Source organism: Carcharhinus amblyrhynchos, chromosome 17 (assembly GCF_965287045.1).
Source record: "Carcharhinus amblyrhynchos chromosome 17, sCarAmb.v2.hapA, whole genome shotgun sequence".
In the NCBI taxonomy this organism is placed as follows: Eukaryota; Metazoa; Chordata; class Chondrichthyes; order Carcharhiniformes; family Carcharhinidae; genus Carcharhinus; species Carcharhinus amblyrhynchos.
In genome coordinates, this window is record NC_137340.1 from 15,403,330 (window position 1) to 15,428,473 (window position 25,144).

The 25,144-nt window shown below is 44.5% G+C and overlaps 1 protein-coding gene across 4 annotated transcripts in view; it reads right to left on the reverse strand.

Moving 5' to 3' along the window:
• The window catches only part of plce1 (phospholipase C, epsilon 1), a 325,759-nt gene that overhangs the window by 46,094 nt on the left and 254,521 nt on the right, over positions 1-25,144 (reverse strand). For 2 of the 4 annotated variants that reach the window (XM_080205532.1, XM_080205531.1), the window contains 10 exons: positions 24,901-25,133; positions 23,844-23,905; positions 22,970-23,135; positions 20,913-21,020; positions 20,702-20,818; positions 20,106-20,264; positions 16,091-16,220; positions 9,773-9,820; positions 2,905-3,053; positions 981-1,098 (listed from right to left, as the gene is read on the reverse strand). In XM_080205532.1, coding sequence (XP_080061658.1) covers positions 981-1,098; positions 2,905-3,053; positions 9,773-9,820; positions 16,091-16,220; positions 20,106-20,264; positions 20,702-20,818; positions 20,913-21,020; positions 22,970-23,135; positions 23,844-23,905; positions 24,901-25,133 — 1,290 coding nt within the window. The remainder of the gene's footprint in view (positions 1-980; positions 1,099-2,904; positions 3,054-9,772; positions 9,821-16,090; positions 16,221-20,105; positions 20,265-20,701; positions 20,819-20,912; positions 21,021-22,969; positions 23,136-23,843; positions 23,906-24,900; positions 25,134-25,144) is intronic. The other 2 variants (XM_080205534.1, XM_080205533.1) reach the window with 1 other exon arrangement.

A 25,144-nucleotide genomic window follows, 5' to 3' on the forward strand; every position in this document is an offset into this window, starting at 1 on the left:
CAATATTGGCAAGTGTGAGGTTATCCACTTTGGTAGGAAGGACTACTACTTACAGGGCGAAAAGCTGCAGCATGCTACGGTGCAGAAGGACCTGGGGGTCCTTGTGCATGAGTTGCAAAAACCCAGCCTACAGGTGCAGCAGGTGGTCAGGAAGGCAAATGGGATGCTGGCCTTCATAGCGAGGGGGATTGAATATAAAAGTAGGGAGGTCTTGCTGCAACTGTACAGGGCACTGGTGAGGCCGTAGCTGGAGTACTGTGTGCAGTTTTGGTCGCCGCACCTGTGCAAGGATATTTTGGCCTTGGAGGGAGTGCAGGGGAGGTTCACTAGGCTGATACCAGAGTTGAGCTATGAGGAGAGGCTGAATAGACTGGGCTTGTACTCGTTAGAGTTTAGAAGGATGAAGGGAGATCTCATTGAGACGTATAACACGATGAAAGGGATGGATAGGGTAGAGGTGGAGAGGTTCTTCCCGCTCAGAAAGGACAGCAGGACTAGAGGGCACAGCCTCAAGATAAGTGGGGGGGGGGGTGGTGCAGTTTAGAACGGAGTTGAGGAGGAACTTCTTCACTCAAAGGGTGGTGAATCTCTGGAATTCTCTGCCCGTTGAAGTGGTTGAGGCTACCTTGCTAAATATATTTAAGACGTGGGTAGATAGGTTTTTGGTAGGCAAGGGAATTAAGGGTTATGGGGAGGAAGCGGGAAAGTGGAACTGAGCCACTTCAGATCAGCCATGATCTTGTTGAATGGCGGGGCAGGCTCGAAGGGCTAGATGGCCTACTCCTGCTCCTATTTCTTATGTTCTTATGTTCCCTTACCATAATCCAAGTGACTCACATTTCTATGTTTGTCATTAGTTGACTGGTACCTCCTGGTGAAACCAGTGAATAAAGCTACAAAGATTAGTGGATAGACAGAAATGTGCAACATGCTGCCTATAAGGACACTCAAAATTAGAGGCACCATTGAGTCGGACTAACCTGTGAATTTAACAGCCTGGCAATAAATGACAAGGTCTGAGAGTTCAGGTGCTATCTGTCTGCTCTCCTTTTTGTTCTGGGGCAGGTAGAACTCCTCACCCAGTTCCATGTCGTAAACCTGTGGATCGAGCAACAAACACAACATGAGACAGGGCTCATCACTACTAGCCAAGTACGTTAACAATGCCTCATTGAGATATTGAGCAGGATTCATTCACCAACTAAGTAAAAGACCAGTGTTTATATAGCACCTTTCACACCCTCAGGACATCCTAATATGCTTTGCAGCCAATGGAGTACTTTTGAAGTGTTATCATTTTAGTAGGGACTGTGACAGCTATATTGTGCACAGCCAGAACAGCTTTGAAATAATAACCAGCGTCTTTTTTGCTTTTCAAGCGATGTTGCTTGAGGGGTGAACATTAGTCAGGGTGCTAGGGAGAACTGCCCTGCTTTTCAATTGGTGCCAGAGGATTTAAGTCCGCCTGTGAGGGCTGACAGGGTTTAAAATTTCAACTGGAATTTGAAAGGATGGATTTTGGTGGCACGATGGTTAGCACTGCTACAACACATCGCAAGGGACACGGGTTCAATTCTGGCCTGGGGTCACCATCTGTGTGGAATTAGCACGTTCTCCCCGTGTCTGCGTGGGTTTCCCCCAGGTCCTCCGATTTCTTTCCACAGTCCAGAGATGTGCGGGTTAGGTTGACTGGCCATGCTAAATTGGCCTTAGGGTCAGGGGGATTAGAGGGTAAGCGTATGGGGGTAGGGCGGCACGGTAGCACGGTGGTTAGCACTGCTGCTTCACAGCTCCAGGGTCGTGGGTTCGATTCCTGGCTCAGGTCACTGTCTGTGTGGAGTTTGCACATTCTCCTTGTGTCTGTGTGGGTTTCCTCCAGGTACTCCGGTTTCCTCCCACAGTCCAAAGATGTGCGGGTTAGGTTGATTGGCCATACTAAGAAATTGCCCCTTAGTGTCCAGGGATGTGTAGGTTAGAGGGATTAGTGGGTATAATATGTAGGGATATGGGGGTAGGGACTGTGTTCGGTGCAGACTCGATGGGCCGAAGGGCCTCTTTCTGCACTGTAGGGTTCTATGATTATATGAATAGGGCCTGGGTGGGATTATGGTCAGTCGATGGGCCAAATGGCCTCCTTCTGTACTGTAGGGATTCTATGATTTTAATGGCTCTGCTCAGTGGAGGTGATGGCAAACCCAACCTGGCTGTTTCCTTGAAACCCATAAGGATTTAATCCCGAGTCGGGCAGCTCCCTGGTTTGAATCGGGCTGAGTGCCACAGGGAATAATGGCCACTGGTAGTAATGCCACTACACCACAGATCATCAATGGAGCCTCAGGAAAAAGTTGAGTCCGGTGGGTGGGTTTGCCGAGGTCAGACAGAGAGGCCCTGGTGAGGAGGAGGCGTGTGGGGTGGCAATAGGGTATATTTAAAGAACTGGAAAGAAATGGTTTAAAGGGTAGGTTATGCTCTTGCTCCAGATCTCTCTGCTCTCGCTGGTAGGTGCCACTTAAGGCCCTCAGTTAGCCTTCAGGCAGGAAGCCCAATCTCCAGCCTTCCCCTCCCTGAACCCAATCGGAGGGAGATGTTGGGACTTGAACTAAGTTCAGAGATAAGAGTACTAACACGTACCACAATTGATACTCAATGCATCTGTGCAATATCCAGCTGTCAGCTATTTACCAATTCAAAACAAATGTGTTAATTTAAACATGGCAATGTTAAATAGAGCTATTAAGCACTGTCGGTAATTTCTACCTTTTCATTCAGGCCCCATTAACCCTCGGCTGAAGCCAGCTACTCTCCTGCACAGCGGTGTGACATTGTTGCGCAGTTACTTTACTCAGCAGGTGTATCATTAAATGTGATTTCTAAATAGAGAAATAGAAAAGTGGCGTTTCTCACAACAAATCTTTTCTGCTTTGTCTTTTCTTTGCTGTGTAATGTTGCTTCCGTCGATATTTTCTTAATTCGCCGCGGCGTTTCTTCTGTGTACTCAAAGTGGTATTTATCGCTTGACGACTTGTTTTCGGGCCTGTCATCAAGGATATTGTCTAGAGGGGAGAGAATAGGCAATTATGGGACAATTTGACATTACTTACAGAAAGCTTCCTAAGCAGCAGTGTGACTTGCGCAGATTACTCCTCGGCACAAAACCAGCAACAATATTTGCAAGTGACAATGTGAAAAGGCTCTGTAAAATATGAGCTTATCTTAAACAGCTGCTCTCAGTCCATCAATGTACAAGTAGGTACGTTGACAACAGCCATACGGTATATATTAAAGGAGTTATTGGGCTTACCAATATTGTAATTCAACCCAATCGAATAACTTAAAACATGTTTCCTACCCTTTCACTGGATGTGGGCATCTGGCTCGCTCAGCGTGTGTTGCCTATTCCTATTTGCCCTCAGGAAGGTGGCGGTGAGCTACCTTCTTGCACCGTTGCAGAACACGTGGTGTCGGAACACCCCTGTTAGGGAGGGAATTCCAGGATTTTGACCCAGCGACAGGGAAGGAACGATGATATAATTCTAAGTCAAGATGGTGAGTGACATGGAGGGGAAATTGCAAACAGTGGAGTTCCCATGCATCTGCTACCCTTGTGGTAGAGGTCATAGGTTTGGAAGGTGCTGCCTAAGAGCCTTAGTGAGTTCTTGAATCTTGTACATGGTACACACTGCTGCCATGGTGTGTCGGTGATGGAGGGAGTGAATATTTTAAGGTGGGGATGGAGTGCTAGACAAGTTGACTGCTTTGTCCTGAACGGTGTTCACAGAACTGCAAATTTTTACAGTGCAAAAGGAGGCCTTTCAGCCCATCAAGTCTGCATGGCTTTTTGAAAGAGCTTTTTTATCCAATCTCACTCCTCGGCCTTATACCTATAACCTTACAGATTTTTTTTTTAAACGATATCAATCCTTTTGAACACCTTAATTGAACCTTCTTCCACCACTATCTCGTTCCAAATTCCAAACACGCTCTGGGTGAAAACACTTTTCCTCACCACTTTTACTGCTTTTGCCCATTATTTTGAATCTGTGCCCTCTGGTTTTGATGTTGTCTTGAGAGGGAACAGTTTCTCGCTCTTTAGTGTGTCCATTCTCCTCTGGATCCTGAATACCTCCATCAAGTCTCCTCTCAGCCTTCTTTTCTCCAAGGAAAACAGTCTCAACCTTTACAGTCCATTGTTATAGCTACGGTTGTTTATCCCTGAAGTAATTCCTGTGAATCCCCTCTATCCTCTCCCCAATTCCTTCACATCCTTCAGGTATTTCTCCCAGAACTGGATGCAGTACTCTAGATGAGGCCTAAACATTGTCTTATACAGGTTCAGCATTATTTCTTTATTCTTGCGCTCAATGCCTATATTAATAAAGCTTCATATACTATATGCTTTATTGACTGCTCTCTCAACATGCCCTGCCATCTCCAATGAGAGTCAAGCTTCTTGAGTGTTGCTGCAGTTGCACTCATCAGGTAAGTGAAGAATATTTCATCACACTCCTGACTTGTGCCTTATAGATGGTGAACAGACTTTGGGGAGTCAGGGGGTGAGTTACTCTCCGCAGAATTTCCAGCTGCTGACCTGCTCTTGTAGTCACAGTATTTATAAGGCTGGTCCACGAGTTTCTGGTTAATGGTAACCACCCCCCACCCCCACAGGGTATTAATAGTGGGGGATTCAGCGATGGATGTATTTCAATTCAAAACGAATGGAGTAACAATCTTGCATAGGAACAGTTGGAGTGGAGGTGGGGAGATGCTGTAATGAGACCACAGTTATGTTCCACTCTCCTGCAATTGATCCCATTTCCAAGCAGTGCAGGGTAACTATACCACATGGACTGTAACGGTCCAAGAAGGTAGCTCACCGCCACCTTCTCAGGGGTAATTTCTAGAGGGTCAGAAGTGATCAGCGTGCTACCGCGTCTGTCACTTTTTGGCAGAAGGTACAATTGCCTCAACTCAATACACAAAATTTTTTTTAAAGCATTGTTTTGTTCAACCCCTCGACTTCATTCCCAGACTAAATCCATCACAAGTCTCCTATTTAAGTACAGCATGTAGCAGGTCATAAGCTGCTCAGATCGGCAATTAAACTGTTGGGACACAACAGCTGTCTTTATGTTCTAGTGCTGGTAATCTCGTAATGTGCTACATTAAACTTTCAAGTGCTGGACAATGATAACTTTATTATTCCATTTGTTTATAGCATGCTTGCCACATAATGGCAATAAATAAGATTTTCTGCTTCAAAACAGAAAATGATGAAATCAAGCAAAAAGGATTGTTAAGTTTTCATAGTGAGGCTTTTATTCACTAGCTTCACCCCTCCTCTTTTGCTCAGAGTGTTGGGTAGAGCAGCGTCCCTCCAGCTCCACATCAACATTATCCACGTGTGAGTCTAGATGGTGAATTCCATTAAAAATCCAGTGATTTGAAATGTTAGTTTTGTTTCTATCGTCACCGAAGCTGCCTGGCCTGCTGAACGTTTCTGGTATTTTCTCCTTATACTTCCCCGCATCCGCAGTATTTTACTTCTGTTCGAGTTTTAGCAGGCTATTTGACCCTCGGACAATCAAAGCCCAGTCTGAAAAATCCTCACTTACTACACCCTCAATACACAAACATTCGTCAGGAATGGGGATTGGACATTGTGCAGTTCACACTGGTCCTCCAGAGACCACAAACCTGCCCAGCTCAGAGCATCATCAGGTCTACTTTGCTGAGTCTGAGTTATAATTACCCAGCCACCTTTACGATATGAGACCAATGCTTTGTGCTTCTTTAACTGATTTCTTAATCTTCAACCTTTTGTGCACATAAACTCCTTTTGCTACACCCTTTAGAACTGAGCCCTTCATTTTGTATTGTCTTTCTTTTCTTCCTAACAAAATGTATCCCTTCACACTGCTTTGTGAAATTTCATTTGCCACATGTCTGTCTGTTCCAGCAGCCGGTCTGTGTCTTCTATCACATCTTCCTCTCAGTTCAAAATGCTTCTAAATTTTGTGCCATTTCCAAATTTTAAAATTGTGCCCCGTACATCCAAATCTAGGTCATTAACTTATGTCAAGAAACACATTGTCTTAGTATCAATTCCACTATATACATACTTCCAGTCCAAGTGAAAACATTCACTGTAATTCACTATTTCCTGCCACTCAGTCAACTTCATGGTCCATGCCTGAACCAAGGCTGTAAACGAGGTCAGGAGCTGAGCAGCCCTAGCAGAACCCAAACTGAGCTTCAGCGAGCAGGTTATTGCTGAGTAGGCATCGCCTGATAGCACTTGGTAAGGCTGCGTAAGGGGGAGGCTGGCAGGATCCACACAGGGAGCAGCAGGGCTGTACCTTCAGGAACGACACTAAGGCCAAATGGATACCTCACTTCAGAAACTGAAAAGCTAGTTGGGAGTTTCTGCAGCATAAGCACTGATTAGTATTAATGTGTATCCTGGAACAATACTTTTCACTGTATTCTAATCCATGCGACAATAACAAATTAAATCAACTCAAAAGGCTGCAGAACTTTCGTATCAATATCAAACTCAGACTTGTACTAATTTCAGACAGATGCCGAGACCCCCTGATAACTTTAGCGTTGCAAAAACGCATGGGCACATCTGACCTAGAATGTTACTCTGCAAAATTTAAGATTACTGCACCCTCAGTCCTCCTGTGAAACAGCAATGTTGAATTTAGGCCCCTTCACCTTTTCTTAAAATTCCACCATTGGTAATTTTAATTCCTGCTTGTCGCGCAACCGATTCCTAATCGGTTAAACATGATCTATTGCTGTTTTAGCAATATGCAATCTGAGTGAATCCAGTCTGCCACATGCTCTGCACATGAAACTTGGCAGCGGTGATGTGGATGGGATACAACCCCTGAAGGGCAAAGGGACAAAGTCAGGACCATGGCTGCTGCTGGTAAGTTAAGCGACGCACTGGTTCACAACGAAGGAAGTGACATACCGGCTAATGCACAGCGTGGCATTTTGACGAGGGGGGGAGCAGTACTCCTTTAAGCATTCACAGCCTTAATTGTCAGGAAGTAAACACAGACTGACAGGATCATGTTGCTCTGTCAGGACATTTAGTGGATTGGAATGTGCTTGTTCAGTATCCAACACCCGGGCAGCCAGCACTCTGCATCCGTAACAGAGTACGCCATCTGGAATGTGACGTTTGGATGTGCTCAATCTAATGTTTTAACGGGTTTTCTTTTGCAAATATTGTGGGTAAGAGCAACCTATTCATCTGAGAGAAAGAAAACATTTGGAAAACAGTTATAATGGAACGCTTCCTTCACTGGCACTGTTGGTGACAGAATGATTAATGTTGTGAATATACTGCCAACAATGTGCTAAGTGAAATATTTACGTACAGTGGTTACATTATTCTATGTCTGATTCAGTAACATCCATTTCAGGATCATTCCTGGCCCCAATATAGGAGCTGGACATCTGTCACTGACTTCAGATGAAAGACAGAAGCAAACACAAAAATATTATAAAGGAAATTAGAATTTTACAATGAACTTTTTTTGCATGAAAGCAGAAAACCTCAGGGAAGCAATCAAAGGACTGGCACAGCAGCAGTGGTTAGCACTGTTGCCTCATGGTGCCAGGGACACTGGTTCAAATCCTGGCTTGGATCACTGTCTGTGTGGACTTTGTACGTTCTCTGCATGTTTGCGTGGGTTTCCTCCGGGCGCTCTGGATCCCTCCCACAGTCCAAAAGTATGTGGGTTAGGTGGATTGGCCATGCTAAATTGACCCTAATGTCAGGGGATTAGCAGGGTAAATGAGGGTTACAGGAATAGGGCCTTGGGCTCAATGGCCTCCTTCTGTACTGTAGGGATTCTATGAATCATAGAAGGGAAGTTTTTTTTATTCATTATTGGGACATGGGCATCGCTGGCTGGGCCAGCATTTACTGGTCATCCCTAGATGCCCGTGGAGGGCAGTTGAGAGTCAACCACATTACCATGGCTCTGGAGTCACATGTAGGCCAGACCAGGTAAGGACGGCAGATTTCCCACCCTAAAGGGCATCAGTGAACCAGATGGGTTCTTTTGACAGTCGATAATATTTCATGGTCATCAGTAGATTCTCAATTCCAGAATTTTTTTTATAGAATTCAAATTCCACCATCAGCCATGGTGGGATTTGAAGCTGGGTCCCATTAGCTGAATTTCTGAATTAATAGTCTAATGATAATAATATTAGGCAATTACCTTCCTTGACATGAATATGCTGCTTGAAAGACACTCACACTGGGTAGGTAGATTTGCAGTCATTATGCCACCATCTTTAACTATTTGGTCTGTACATTATGAAATTCTAATTGCGTAGGTTGATAAATAAATAAACCCAATAACATTCAGCTTTACAAAATTATAAAGTTTAAAGCTTATATACTAGTGTCACAAGTAGGCTTACATTAACACTGCAATGAAGTTACTATGAAAATCCCCCAGTCACCATACTCCAGTGCCTGTTCAGGTACACTGAGGGAGAATTTAACATGGCCAATGCACCTAACCATGCATCTTTTAGACTGTGGGAGGAAACTGGAGCACCCGGAGGAAACCCACGCAGACATGGGGAGAACATGTTGACTCCACACAGACAGTTACCCAAGCCGGGAATTGCATCTGGGTCCCCTGGCACTGTGAAGCAGCAGTGCTAACCACTGTGCCATCCCAAATTTGAGGAACAGTGCTTCAGCTTTTGATGAGGCACTTCACAGCTTTCCAACCTCGACAGTCAGGTCAATAACTTCCTACTGTAACCTCTGCCCCCAGTTAGTTTCCCTCTCTAAGTTTTGGTTTTACTCTCAAGTTTCCCAACAGAAGTGGCTCAAATTTCTACCAATCGTACCTCCTCTAAGTTGGCCCTTTGTGCCCCCGTTACTGCTCCCTTTGACCTTACACCACCAAAGCTGTTGTCAATTCATCTCTCCCGTCTTCAGCCTTATTCCTTTTCCCCTTATTCCAACTCTTCCCCCCCACCCCTCTCCCCAGTTCCACCGACTCAAAATCTGTGAACATTTCTAACTCTTCCCCAGTCCTGATCCAAGCTCACAGATCTGAAACATTGAGCTCGTTTCTCTCTCTGCGGATGCTGCTTTTCCTTTGTGCATTTACAGCATTTTCTGCTTTTATTTCAGATTGCCAGCATCTGCAGTATTTTGTTTATGAATCAGGCCTGGTGAAGCCCCAGGAGAGGCTGGACTGCAGGGTCAAGTCACCTTGAAAATGTCCAAAACAGGAATCGCTGCATTAAGTTTGCATTCGATCATACAGAAATATTCATAGAATCACAGAATCCCTAAAGTGCAGCAATAGGCTGTTTGGCCCATCCAGCCTGCACTGACACCCATCCCACTTAGACCCTATCCCCTTAACCCCATGCATTTACCCTGATAATTCCCCTAACATTAAGAGGCAATTTAGCACGGCCAATCCACCAAACCTGCACATCTTTGGACTGTGGGAGGAAACTGGAGCACCCAGAGGAAAGCCATGCAGACACAGGGAGAATGTGCAAACTCCACACAGACAGTGACCCGAGGCTGGAATTGAACTCGGGTTCTTGTCGCTTTGAGGCCAGCACTAACCACTGTGCCATCGTGCTATCTTGTGCTGCCACGTCCCCTGACAAACACATGGCAAACGCACCCCAGTTTGCCTACCTCTCCCCATCCCAATGCAGTACTTGGAGCATCATTGACATTAATTAGTGGCAAAACGGGGGCTTTTACCTTCTTGGTCATTCGCAGCAGAACAGAAGGAAGCCATAAGGGCATCAGCTACAGGAGAAGAAGAGAGGTCAGAAAGGGAAGAAGAGCAAAGAATCAGAAATTAGTTGACACAGTGAGTTTAAGAAAGATTAAACATTAGTCAAACTGCAGAAAAATTAGGAACTGCTGAAGAAAAAAAAAACAGCAACTAGCATTTCTATAGTACTTTAAACCTGGTCCCAACATCTCACCAAAAGGAAAGTCAACAAACAAAATTCGATAGCTAGTGAGCCACCATATTAGGGAAGATGACCAAAGGTTTGGTCAAAAGGTTAGATATTAAAGACCCTCTTCAAAGGAGGAAGAGAGGCAGAGAGGTTAAGGAAGGGAATTCCAGAGTTTAGTGCCTCAGCAGCTCAGAGGAAGGGCACCAAAGGTGGAGTGATTAAAACAGAGGCTGATCATGAGACCTGAATTGGATGGATATGTCGGAGGAGATTATTGAAATTGTAGGTCCTAGTCATGGAGGTTTACAGCATGGAAACAGGCCCTTGCCACCACTTTGTTTTTAACCACTAAGCTAATCCCAATTGCCTGCATTTGGCCCATATCCCTCTATACCATCTTACCCATGTAACTGTCTAAACGCTTTTTAAAGGACAAAATTGTACCCTACAATCAGCTCTGGTAGCTTGTGCCAGACACTCACTATCCTTTGCGTGAAAAAATTGCCCCTCTGGACACTTTTTGTATCTCTCTTCTCTCACCTTAAATCTATGTCCTCTAGTTTTAGACTCCACCTTTAGGAAAAGATATTGACTATCTAGCTGATCTATAAAATCATAGAAACCCCACAGTACAGAAAGAGGCCATTTGGCCCATCAAGTCTGCACTGACCACAATCCCACCCAGGTCCTTCTTCCATATCCCTACATATTTTACCCACTAATCCTGCTAACCTACACATCTAAGACACTAAGGTGCAATTTTAGCATGGCTAATCAACCTAACCTGCACATCTTTGGAGTGCACGAGGAAACTGGAGCACCAGGAGGAAACCCACGCAGACATGAGGAGAACACGCAAACTCCACACAGACGGTGATCCAAGATCACTGGAATCGAGCTAACCACTGTGCTACCGTGCTGCCCCTCATTATTTTATAGACCTCTATAAGATCACTCCTCAGCCTCCTAGACTCCAGAGAAAAAAGTCCCAGCCTATCCAGCCTCTCATAACTCAAATCATCAAGTCCTGGTAGCTTCTGAGTAAATCTTTCCTGCATTTTTCTAGTTTAGTACTATCCTTTCAAAATAGGGTGACCAGAACTGTCCACAGTATTCCAAGTGTGGCCTTACCAATGTCTTGTACAACTTCAACAAGACATCCCAACTCCCGTATTCAATGTTCTGACCAATGAAACCAAGCATACTGAATGGCTTCTTCATAACTCTGTCCACCTGTGACTCCACTTTTAAGGAGCTATAAACCTGTATACCTAGATCCCTTTGTTCTATAACACTCCCCAACGTCCTACCATTAACTGATTAAGTCCTGCCCTGGTTCGGTCTACCAAAATGCATCACCTCGCATTAATCTAAACTAAACTCCATCTGTGAAGGTGGTGGGCAGGAAGGGGAGGGCGCTGGGGAAGAGGGTGGAGAGATTTGTAAACAGGGCAGTTTTTAAATTAAGAAGCTGCTTAATTGGGAGCCAATTCATGTCAGGGAGAACACAAAAGATGGATGAATGGGATTCAGTTGAAGTTAGGACAATGACATCAGGGTTTTGGACGACCTCAGGTTTGAGGGGGACACAAGGTAGGAGGCCAGCCTGAGTGGAATAGTGAGAGATAAGAAAGTTATGAGTGAAAGTTTCAGCTGTAGATGAGGTGAGACAGCTGTGAAGTTGAGCAATTTTATCGAAGTGGAAGTAGCTGGTTTTAGTGATGGTCCAGAGATGTGCTTAAACCCTCATCTTGGGCTCAAATAGGATACCAAGATGGTAAACAGTTTGGTTCAGCCTCAGACAGCTGCAAGGAAAGAGGATAGATTCAGTGGCTCGAGAGTGTAGTTTGTGGGTACCAAAGCCTTCCTGAGGAACACACAAACAAGCAACACCATTGACATAGAAACATAGAAGATAGAAACAGAAGAAGGCCATTTGGCCATTTGAGCCTGCTCCACCATTCATTAAGATCAGGGCTGATCATCCAACTCAATAGCCTAATCCTGCTTTCTCCCCATACATTTGATCCCATTCACCCCAATTGCTATATTTAGCCGCCACTTGAATACACTCAATGTTTTGGCATCAAAACATTGGTCATGAATTCCACAGGCTCACCACTCTTTGGGTGAAGAAATGCCTCCTCATCTCTGTCCTAAATGGTCTATTCCAAATTCTCAGACTGTGACTCCTGATTCTGCATTCCCCCACTTTCAGAACATCATCCCTGCATCTACCCTGTACAGTCCTGTTAAAATTTTATAAGTCTCTATGAGATCGCCGCTCATTCGTCTGAACTCCAACGAAACTAATGCTGGCCTTCCCAATGAGGCCTTCCCAGCCATAACACTAAAGTCTGTGGAGTTGTGGACAGTGCGGAAGGATGTTGTAGGTTACGGAGGGACATAGATAAACTGCAGAGTTGGTCTGAGAGGTGGCAAATGGAGTTTAATGCGGAAAAGTGTGAGGTGATTCACTTTGAATGGAGTAACAGGAATACAGGGTACTGGGCTAATGGTAAGATACTTGGCAGTGTGGATGAGCAGAGAGATCTCGGTGTCATGTACATAGATCCCCGAAAGTTGGCACCCAGGTTGATAGGGTTGTTAAGAAGGCGTACAGTATGTGTGTTTTTATTGGTGAGGGATTGAGTTTCGGAGCCATTAGGTCATGTTGCAGCTGTACAAAACTTTGGTGTGGCCCCATCTGGAGTATTGTGTACAATTCTGGTCGCCGCATTATAGGAAGGATGTGGAAGCATTGGAAAGGGTGCAGAGGAGATTTACCAGGATGTTGCTGGTATGCTGGGAAGATCTTATGAGGAAAGGCTGAGGGACTTGAGGCTGTTTTTGTTAGAGAGAAGAGGTTAAGAGGTGACTTAACAGAGGCATACAAGATATCAGAAGATTAGATAGGGTGGACAGTGACAGCCTTTTTCCTCAGATGGAAATGGTTAGCACGAGGGGACATAGCTTTAAATTGAGGGGTGATAGATGTAGGACAGATGTCAGAGGTAGGTTCTTTACTCAGAGTAATAAGGGCGTGGAATGCCCTGCCTGCAACAGTAGTGGACTTGCCAACCTTAAGGACATTTAAGTGGTCATTGGATAAATATATGGATGATATTGGAATAGTGTAGGTTAGATGGGCTTTAGATTGGTTTCACAGATCGGTGCAACATTGAGGGCTGAAGGGCCTGTATTGCGCTGTAATATTTATATTCTAAAACAATCCTAATTTAGAGATAGGATGCTTTGAATATAGAGTACAGGCAAGATTAAATTAAATTAAAATATCCAATTAATCTTAAAAATCTACATTCCCATTTGCTTTCTGATAGCTAGTGGGCTCAACAGTGGGAAGAAAACACATCGCAAAGTGAAAAAACAGAAGCATGTCAGCAATCTGATGTCTGATCGAATTGCAATACTACCAGAGCTATTCATTTAATTAACTGGCAACTGCGATGATCAGGAGTGTCTCTGGATGAGCAGAAAGTCAAGTGATTACAGGGAAATTCACTGATGGTTTCTAGAGGAAGTGGACTCACATGATCTATACACAGATGGCAGGACCATCATGGCTGACACCGTGAACCGAATTTTTATCTCCTCACGAAGGTGGGAGAGCCTCGCAAAACGCAGGAGAAAACAATGTGGATATAAAATTGGCTTGAGAAGCGAGTTGTTGAATGGAAATGATTGTTTTTCAGACTGGAGGATGTTAGACAATGGTGTTCCTGAAAGGACTCCTGCTTTATATGTAGAAATGGTTTGGATACTGGAATACAGAACAAATTTTCACCATTTGCCAATGATATAAAACTTGGCGATGTGATTAGCAGTGAGGATGATGCAAAACAACTCAACATGACACAGGGCAAAATGGTTGGATAAATGGGCAGCTGGAAGTTAAGGAAGAGAAATGTGAGGTGAAACATTTTGGTGGAACGGATAAGAGGTGACATATAATTAATGATACAGTTCTAAATAGTGTGCAAAGAAAGGGGGACTTGGAGGTTCATGCACAGAGATCTTTGAAGTCAGCAAAGCGTCTTGATAGGATCGTTAGTCTTGGGATTCATAGACAGAGGTATTGAGTATAATTGCTGGGAAATTAAGCTGAAACTTTGTTGATGTTCTGGTTAGGCCACAACTAGAGTATGGTGCCCAGTTCTGGTCAACACACTACTGAGAGGGTTCAGAGGAGGTGTATCAGAAGGGTTTCAGAGATGTGGGAACTTAGCTACAAGATTAGGTTGGAGAAATTGGAGTTGTTACAGTTGCAGCAAAGGAGGTCGGGAGCAGGTTGATAGAGATGCATATGATTGTCTATCTAATCAAAATATGCAACAAAGAAAAATTCTTCCCATTAATTGATGGTACAAAGACTAGGCAACACAGATCTGAAGTTTTCCCCAAGAGATGCAAGGGAAAATTTGAGAAGAACTTTCTTACACAGTGAGTGGTAATGGCCTGCAACTTGTAGCCTTCAAGGATGTTGGAAGTAGAGATGACTAATGGTTTCAAGAGGATACTGAAGGGTGCTGGTGGCATCCAGTACTAGAGCAGGCGAATGGCACCGATTGGCTTGCTCCACAGTGGGCAAGTATGGATTTGATGGGCCAAACAGCCCCTTTCTGCACCATGATAATGCTATGACACTGATGGCCATGTCTTCAGTTGCCTGGGCCCTAAGCTCTGGAATTTCCTTTCTAAACTTCTTTTCACTCATCCTTTTCAAAACCATTCAAAGCCATCCTCTGTGACAACGTTTTTCTAATTTACACCCCTGTGGAGAATGTATCGATTTCTGAAGCTAAAGATGCTATAGAAATGCTAGTTTTTGTTGTTGTAGATTAGACTGTACAAGAAGAGTGGAAAAATAAATCATATTCCCTCATACATTCCCATTTCTCCCTTCACTGGTTGGGGCGGGGGGTTCAGTTCTTGCTGATTTCCCCCAGAAACCAGAAAAGGGAAGGTAATGGACTCTGCAAACCCTGCATTCATGTGGGGATAATTCATCTATCTGTGATGCTAACTGACCTCTGACAACTGAGATTGGGAACGTCAACATGGAAAACAGTTTTCTAGCACCACAGGCCAGCATAGCATTCAGTTTAACGAGAAATCAACCTCCACTCACACAGCTCACACTCACATCCATTCTGCATTGTGATCCTTCTAAAGCACCAATACTTCTCCCACTTTGCTTGACATTGTTGGTAGTTCTATCATTACCTATCTTAAGGAGTGGGAGATGATTACATTAACATATCAACATAATACACATAATTCCAAAGAATGTTAATCTGAACAAATAATATGCCCTCAGGTATGTGAAAATGAGAGGCCACACCCCCCACCACCTCTGAAGGATGGGCAGATAAAATACAATGGGTGGCCAGATCAACCTTACCACCAACCATCAACCTGTCCTCCATATTCTGGGGAACGGATAAGCGGTCAGGCAGCCTGGCTGGCCTTAGCTTTATGAGTGTCCATAAGTGGCCAATTAATGGACACCTAAGGACCTCATTCCACCTCTGCTGCAAGATGGAGATGTGGCATTGGACTGGAATGGGCACAATAAGAAATCTCAACACCAGGTTAACACTCCACTCTTTTGATGAAGCAGCAGCGCTCCAAAAGCTCATGATTCCAAATAAACCTGTTTGACTTTAACCTGGTGTTGTTGAGACTTCTTACTGAGCCCACCTCTGCTGCAGTAATATGTGGAGCTGGGAAAGCCAAGTGTCCTGGGACGTTTAACAGCAAGGATTAAAGGTAGGCTGGAGGGAGTGAGGGTGCTAACTCCTTTGAGGGCCCCTGTGTCCATTGGGGACACCCCCCCGAAATGATACGTCCCTTTATGCCTTACCCGGTCTATAAAAACTTGACATCAACCACCCCAGTCTTACCCCATTAAGGCTGGTTCCTAGCAATTACTGCTGTAGGAAGTCCAGATTTAAAGTTGTTGATTGGTTTTTCATTGGGGTGTGGTCTGAGGACTATGTCAACCATCCCCCCCACCCTGCCCACCATCAGTGTAAAATTCCCCACCGTTTCAAAGTGTGAATAAAAAGGTCCAAAACAACATGCTTTGTACCGTCAGAGAGAGATTCATAATCATAGTCATAATCATCATCTTCATCATCTTCCTCATCATTGTTGGGAGTGGCTGAGCCAGTTGGACCACCATTACTGGCCTGTGCCTGTAGGTTTGCGAGCTGGTGTGCCTGCAGGGTATAACACATCTGTCAGTACAGCTGTATCTGCACACTGACTTTCAAAACAAGACGTCAAGCACACAAAAATGCCAGGAATCTTCTCCCCCCCACAAAAGCTGCTGCTGGAGGCTGTAACCGCTTAAAAATGTCAAAATTAGGATTGGGAGATTTTAATTGGGCAAGTGCTACAGAACCACAGATGGGTTGTCTGAATTAAAATACAGGTCAGCCATGACTTAATTGAATAACGCAGCAGCTTCAGCGACTGGAGGTGGCACAATTAGTACTGCTGCCTCACAGTGCCAGAGACCCGGGTTTGATTCCAGACTCAGTTGACTGTCTATGTGGAGTTTGCACGCTCTCTCCGTGTCTGTGTGGGTTTCCTCCGGTTTCCTCCCACAGTCCAAAGATGTGCAAGTTAGGCTGATTGCCATGCTAAATTGCCCCTGAGTGTCAGAGGACTAGTATGGCCAATACACCTAACCAGCATGCCTTCTGGACTGTGGGAGGAAACCAGAGCACCCGGAGGAAACCCACCCAGACACGGGGAGAACGTGCAAACTCTGCACAGTCAACCAAACCAGGAATTGAACCTGTGTCCCTGGCACTGTGAGGCAGCAGTGCTAACTGCTGTGCCACTGTGCCGCCCCGCGCAGACAAAAAACATGGCAGGAGAAATTAATGTGGGAAACGGCTGAAGTTATTATTTAGCATTAAGGATAGAAAGGAAAGATATTTTTTAAAAAGCATAGAACTTCTAAAACGTCAGAAAGACTTGGATGTATACAAGCAACACAGAAAATTAGTATGCAGGTACAGCAAGCAATTAGGAAGCCAAATGGTATGTTGGCTGTTATTGCAAAGGAATCAGAGTATAAGAAGAAGAAAGGCGTGCTGGTTAAGTGTATTGGCCATGCTTGCCTTCAGATACTAAGGGGCAATTTAACATGGCTAATCAACCTAACTTGCACATCTTTCAGATTGTGGGAGGAAACCAGAGCACCCGGAGGAAACCCATGCAGACACGGGGAGAACGTGCAAACTTCACATAAACAGTCAACTGAGGTTTCGGGGATAGGGCCTGGGTGGGATTGTTGTCAGTACAGGGTTGATGGGCCAAATGGCCTCCTTCTGCACTATATGGATTCTATGATTCTATGAACTCCAGACAGTAGGATCTAACTCAGCTTCTCGTCGTAGGACAATCCCACATCCCAGGGGTCAATCTAGTAAAGCTTTACTTTACTGCCTCCAATGCAAGTTTATCTTACACATGGAGACCAAAGCAGTCCCAAAGCTGTGCACAGCACTCCAGATGTGGTCACACCAAAGCCACATACAATTGTAGCAAGACTTTCTTTTGCTTGTTCTTCGATTCCTTTGTGACAAAGGCCAACATACCATTTGGCTTCCTTATTGCTTGCTATACCTGCATACTATTTTTCTACATTGCTTGTATGAATACATACAAGTCTTTCTGAATTTCAACATTTAGAAGTTCTAAGCTTTTTAAAAAATATTTTTCCTTTCTATCCTTAATGCTAAATAATAACTTCACCCTTCCCCACATTAACTTCTCCTGCCACATTTTTGTCCATGATGTGGGTATGCCAGCGTTGGACTGGCGTAAACACAGTAAAAAGTCTGACAACACCAGGTTTTAGTCCAACCTATTTATTTGATAATATACTCACAAGCTTTCGAGGGGACTGCCTCTTCGTCAGGTGAATGGAGAGTTCTGGCCATTCACCTGACGAAGAGGCAGTCCCCTCGAAAGCTTGTGAGTATATTATCAAATAAATAGGTTGGACTAAAACCTGGTGTTGTCAGACTTTTTACTACGTTTTTGTCCACTCAGGGCAGCACGGTGGCACAGCGGTTAGCACTGCTGCCTCACAGCGCCAGGACCCAGGTTCAATTCCTGGTTTGGGTGATTGTGCAGAGTTTGCACGTTCTCCCTGTGTCTGGGTGGGTTGCATCCGGGTGCTCTGGTTTCCTCCCACCAAATGGCATGCTGGTTAGGTGTACTGGCCATGCTAAATTCTCCCTCAGTATACCTGAACAGATGCTGGAGTGTGGTGACTAGGGGATTTTCACAGTAACTACATTGCAGTGTTAATGCAAGGCTACTTGCAACTAATAAATAACAAAATACTTTTTTTTTCATTTAGCATTTCTCTATCTTTTTGGGTCCTCCTCAGTTCTTACATTCCCACCTAGATTTGTACCATCAGCAACTTGGATACATTACCCTCAGTCTATGTCATTAATATAGATTGCAAATAGCTGAGGCCCAAGGACTGTGGCATTCTACTAGTTATAGCCTGTCAACTTGAAAACTCCTTTTTTATTTCTGTTGTCCTGTGACCATGCTAATGTTTTACACCCAATCCCATGCCCCTATCCTGCATGTGAACCTTTTGTGCGGCATCTTATCAGGTATCTTTGGGAAATTCAAATATACTATAAATACATCCCACATCTCCTTCATCAACCCTCCTCATTATCACCTTCTCAAGTAAGGATGGGTAATAAACGCCAACCTTGGATTGTGAGCCCAAACCCATTAGGTTGTATTGAAATATTCAAAAATACCAACAGCAACACTGGCCACTCCAAGGATTTGCTTCAATTCCAAGTTTGAATTTTCAGTCAGGAAATAATGAGGGAAGTTTTCCTGTTCTTATGCCGGATGGCACTGGATTGCCTGGATATGGAGCATGGATGAAAATCAATCAAGGAAGCTTTGCTGGCCTGATCTTTGGCCTATTTCAACGAGTGGATGGGCAATAAGATGAACCCACATATACTGGCGCGCAATCCTGATTTTCTTTATGTTTTGTGTCTAAGTAATTCAGTATGTCTAAGTTCAGAAACAGGAAAATCTGTCCTGTTATTTTCAGAGTCACTGAGCTAGAAAGTCATCTTGGATGGTATAGTGTCTCAAGGCCATTTGATGTGGCTAGTAACAAACTAAAAGATTTATTGACTGTGAGGGCCTATGTTCAACTGAGGATTTAACAGCACGACTACACAGATCTATTCCCAACAACATACTGACTCTAAATTAAGCTTTCCAACCTTTGGAATCCGCGCCTCTCTCCTGATTGAAACAGGCTCACGTTCCATTGGATGTAGGCTGGTCACGTGGCCTACAGAGGATCACCCATTGAAGGGGCCATGCTACTACAGATGGTATGGCGCAGGGCACATGTTTTGCACCAAAGCAATATTCAGCTCCATCAAGCTTTAAACTCCCTTTGCGCTACTGCTCAAGGCGATGGCCTAGTGGTATTATTGCGAGACTAATAATCCAGAAACTCAGCTAATGTTCTGGGGATACGGGTTCGAAGCCCACCATGGCAAATGGTGGAATTTGAATTCAGTGAAATATATCTAAAATGAAGAATCTAACGATGACCATGAGATCATTGTTGATTGTTGGAAAAACCCATCTGGTTCACTAAAGCCCCTTTTAGGGAAGGAAGTCTGCCATCCTTACCCGATCTGGCCTATATGTGACTCTAGAGCCACAGCAATGTGGTTGACTCTCACCTGCCCTCAGGCGACTAGGGGTGAGAATAAATGCTGGCCAGCTGACTGTTCCACGAATGAATAAAAAAAACTTCTCTTCTTTGATTGCTGCCCCGAGGTTTTCTGCTTTTAAACACCCATGTCCCACGAATGAATAAAAATAAAGACAGGTCTCCTTCTCCAATTCTTTGTCTGGTCACCCTGCAGCACGACTATTAGCACTTGTGTGGCTTCATTGGACATTTGTAGTATTATCTAACATCACCAGATATAAAATACACTGGCATGCTGATATTTTGAGATTAGCAGGTGATAGAAATGATTGTGATGATCCAGCTGAAATATTTAAACAAAACTTACCTTTTGTTTCAGAATATCCACTGGAGTCTGATGGGCCTTCAGTTTCTTGTTCTTGAGGAGGATCTTCCCTCGGAGTTGCCACACTGACGGGAGCATTGGGTTATCCGCAAAGTCACTCTCAAACAAAAACTTTGTCACCAGCTTGTCTCCGAATACATTCTGAAGAAAGAGAGAGCTCCGTGAATGGAGGTGAGGGCTTGGCCAGCAGTCAGTATTGGTCAATTGTCACATCACAGGGGTTTCAAGAGATGCACTACTCAGAAACATAGAAACTAGAATCAGGAGTAGGCCATTCAGCCCTTCGAGCCTGCTCCTGGCTGATCATCAAATTCAGTATCCTGATCTCCCCTTCTTCCCGTATCTCTTAATCCCTTTTGTCCCGAGAGCTACAATATCATTTCTTCTTGAAATCAGACAATGTATTGGCCTCAACTACATTTGGTGGTAGTGAATTCCGCACATTCACTGCTCTCTGGGTGAAGAAATTTCTCCTCCCCTCAATCCTAAAAGGTTTATGCATTATCGTCAAACTATGACCCCTAATTGTGGGCTTCCCCCACCATTGGGAAGATTCTTTCTGAATCTCGTCTACTTACCTTAACTATTTCTGCCATCTTCCGCTGCTGAGGCAGTGAGCAGTGATTCTCGATTGATAAAATCACTGGCATCTCGGAGTTTACAAAGGCACTGCGATTAATTGACTCGACAACATCCTGCAAGGAACAATACCAAATTTGAACATTTATAATCATTAGCCATTATTCATTTTTAAACATGCAGGCCAAAGGAAGCCAAATTGAATTGCACCTTAAATGGGATCTTTGTGGTGAGAGTGTGTCCGTGATATATTATTGGTGCACCATCATCTCCATCCCAGCAATCCAGCTCCACACTCCGACATCCCTGCAACAGCACCTGTGGACAGGACATTCATACAAATTAGCTGGAATAGTGGTGGAGTTTTCACAGAATCATAGAATCCCTACAGTGCAGAAAGAGGCCATTCGGCCCATCATGTCTGTACTGTCAACAATTCCACCCAGGCCCTATTCCTGTAACCCCACATATTTACCCTGCTAATCCTCCTGACACTAAAGGGCAACTTAACCTGGCCAACCCACCTAACCCACACATCTTTGGTCTGTGGGAAGAAATCGGAGCACCCGGAGGAACACCGTGCAAACCATGGGGAAATTCCACACAGACGGCCGGAATTAAACCCGGGTCCCTGGCACTGTGAGGTAGCAGGGATAACCACTGTGCCACCATTTCATGCAGCACGTGTAAATTGAGAGAGAAAGAGTGAGTGAGAGAGCGCACATGGAATGAAATAGAGAAAAAAAAGCAAAGGAGGTAGAGAGACAAAGAGAAAGGACAAGGGGTGAATTTTAATAGGGATGGGGGCACATTGCTCATGCACACTCTGATTTTAAAAAAGGCTGGCCTGCAATGATATTAAGCTGGGGCAGCCTTAACAAGCTCAGCATGGGCATTCCAGCTCTCAGTAGAAGGAAGACCCACCCTCGAGAATGGCCTGCAACTCAGATTGGCTGGCATCTCTTGTGGTCCCAATAGTGCCGGAACTCGGTAATGGATGCAGCTGGCACTGCAAGCAGTCCCAGAAAGAAGGAAGACAGCATGGATTCTGGACTCAGGCAAGCCTGGGCTTTTTGCAGGGTGTTGGGGGGAGTGGGTGCGATCAGGCACCCCAGTGAGGGGTGGAGGGGAATTGGGGGTCAGGTTTGAAAGTCGGGGAGGCAGGCACAGTGTGGGGAGTGCTTCATCTTGAGGGATGTTCCCCTTCCTTATTGTTTTCCACCAAAGCCGGTGGAAAAAACGGCCTATCAACTCTTGTCTGCCCCGCCAACACCAATGGTGGAGTGGAATTAGGCCTTTAATTGGGTAGTTAAGGGTCCAATAAGGCTTGGGGTGGGGGGAGGGATGGTGAGCGGAAAATGGCTGATGGGTGCCTTACCCATCCACTGCATTATGGTTGGCAGGCCAGCAACGGGGTTCGTCACCTGTCACATTTTACTTGCCCCCATGCCAAAACATGATCTGAAAAGTGGTGGAGGGGGGTAATATTCACCCCAATAGACAGACAGCCAGACATAGATACACAGGCTTAGTGACATCTGTTGTTTTTAAAACAAACTGGATTCTTTTCAAATCTGACTAACATTCCAAAGGATTAGGAGAATGGAGATTGTGTACAGAGTAAGCCCTCAGAATGAAGTCTTGTGCTATGCCTGGACCCACAAGCCTACGGAGCTTTAGGTTCTTAGCACAGGGGCAAGATGCATTCTTTAACAATGAAAACTTTTGTTTTTCCCAATGTCTGGTCCCATGATTTTGACCAATATCTATTTACAAAGCATGAAGTATGGTTATTGCTGAGCCTACGGCACTGTGGCACAGTGACTAGCACTGCCGCCTCACAGCACCAGGAACCCGGATTTGATTCCAGCCTCAGGTGGCTTGTCTGTGTGGAGTTTGCATGTTCTCCCCACGTCTGCGTGGGTTTCCTCCAGGTGCTCCAGTCTCCTCCCACACTCCAAAGACGCGCAAGTTAGGTGGATTGACCATGCTAAATTCCCCCTTAGTGTCCTGATATGTTTAGGTTAGATGGATGAACCGTGGAAAATGCGTGGGGTTACAAAGATAGGGCGGGGGAGCGGACCTGGGCAAGATACTCTGTCAGAGAGTCAATGCAGACTCGATGGGCTGAATGGCCTCCTTCTGCATTGTAGGGATTCGGCAACACGGGCACACAGAGAGAGAAAAGCAAAAAAAATTTAAAAAACAAGTGGGAACAGATTATGGATACATATGTGGAGGAGAGACGGGTGTTAAAATTGTGATACCTGGCTGTAAAGCTCCACTGAGGATTCTCCTTTAAGTTGATGTCCGGTGAGATAAGTGTTATGAGAGGATTCAATGTAATAATATGAAAGTGGATACTGTAAATCCTCAACATTGATTTGGGATTCATCATTCTTTGAAGCAACATTCTCCTTGTCCATTAGGAACCTGAATACAGTATTTTGTAAAATACAGATATTGTTAAAAGCGAGAGTTGTAGCAATGACAGAGCACCTTCTATACAAACATAATAAAGCTGTTTTTAGATCTCACTACTGTTAGAAAGCATTACTACACCCCTTAGGTGCGATCTTACAGGCCGTTCACGCCACGCTCCTGCTGCGGTGAGGTTGGAGAATTTGGCAGCCAGCCAAATCTCCATCCACTTTGGCAGGGATGGGAAAACCGCACCAGCGTGAACAGTGGTAAGATTCCAGCCCTTATTTCTCCTTCTCCATGACATTGCACCCAGCCCCCTTTCTACTTCACACATCATTACCTGTCCTACAGAAAAAAACTACAACCATTGGGAAAACTCTAGACATGAATTATTAATTGGCATCGGTCCATGGCTGCCAGAGTGAGAGATAGTGGTGACCACCGTGAACTTGAACAAGGTGGTGTTTGGTAGTGCGTGCGGTAGTTTTGGCACCACGTGCAGTAGTTCTGGTGGTCTCCTTAACCAGGGTTCAATGTTTCATCTATTTGCAGACTGTGGGTGAAAGGTCGAGCCTTCATGAGGAAAAAAATGACCAGAATGAAAAGATGTTTGGCAAATACCAGTAAGATGCTGGAATCAGCCAAAGGGCACAGTCACGTGTGTATGGGTTCGATGGCCTTTACTCAAATAGCAGTCAAACAAGACCATGGCATTACCTTGCAAAGCCCTCAAATGACATCAATCCCTGTTGCCGCATGTTGACTGACGGTTCAAATTTCTAGAAGGGAATGAATATATTATTTCTTCAATACATAAGCACTGTTTATTTGATTCAAAGAGTTCCAACATATTGCAGTCTTCTACATAAATACTCATGAACTGCATCATTTCATAGAATTGGTTGTTGTGTGTACTACTACTACTGGGTTGGTGCTGGCGTTTTTGTATCTGGGCTCCATTGGAATGTAATATGGAACCTCATATCAATGTTCTGATACTGATAGTTCTTGCTATTCGGATTTAGGATTTAACAAACAACAGTGCCAGACACAGCACTTTCCAAATCTTCAGACTCACTGTATTCCCAACGGGACAAAACAGTCAATAAGAAAAATGTGTAGAACAAGATGAAGTTGCGTGGACCCAAGGGTCTGATTGGCAGGGGCTGAGGGGCTTCATGTTGGCCACAGGTTACTGTTTGAATAACCCAAGGTTAACACAACATCCTCTTTCTCATAAGGTCTGGCTGACGGGGTGGGAAGTGCTTCTCTATCTCTTTGCTTGTTCTCATGGGTCCTATATAAAATGAGTTTGAGCTAACTCCCGGTTGGTATAGATATGCAGAACAAAATTGCCTTCAGATGAAGTTTATGTGCCAGTGATAGGCATAATTCTTGGCTGAATGGAAAATAGACAGCACCCATTGACGCAACAGTAGATGCTCCTCTGTAATCGCCTTGACTACATGGTGAGGATATAGCATGCAAGAAACAATACTGTAACCCAACACACATGACAATAATAAAATCAATCAATCCATCCCATCCTCAGAACTAAACTTGCGACTCTTCATTGTTCTCCCTCTAAAGCAGATACATCCTCCTTAGGTAAGGAAACCAAAAACTATACACAGTGCTCCAGTCACAGATTGAGCAAGGCCCTGTATAGTAAGATTTCATTACTTTCGTACACTGCTCCCATCCTTTTGTGATAAAGGTGAGTGTATCTTTCGCTTTCTCGATTATTTATTTTCAAACAAGAAATCTCTCAAACCTGGATAATGCTGAGGATTTCATCGTACGTGTGATTCTCTCCTTGGCAATTCACCAGGAAGTGATTCAACTGCTGAATCCCCATTCCGCTCTCTCCCAGAGAAGCAATTTCCACTCGATTGGTCACTATACTAGTAGCAGCAATGTAATCAGAAATCTGTCTCTGATTGTCTGAGATTTGCTGTCGACTCTTTATGAACAGACCAAGATCAGATACGTTTCTTGTCAGGAGGTCTAGATGGACA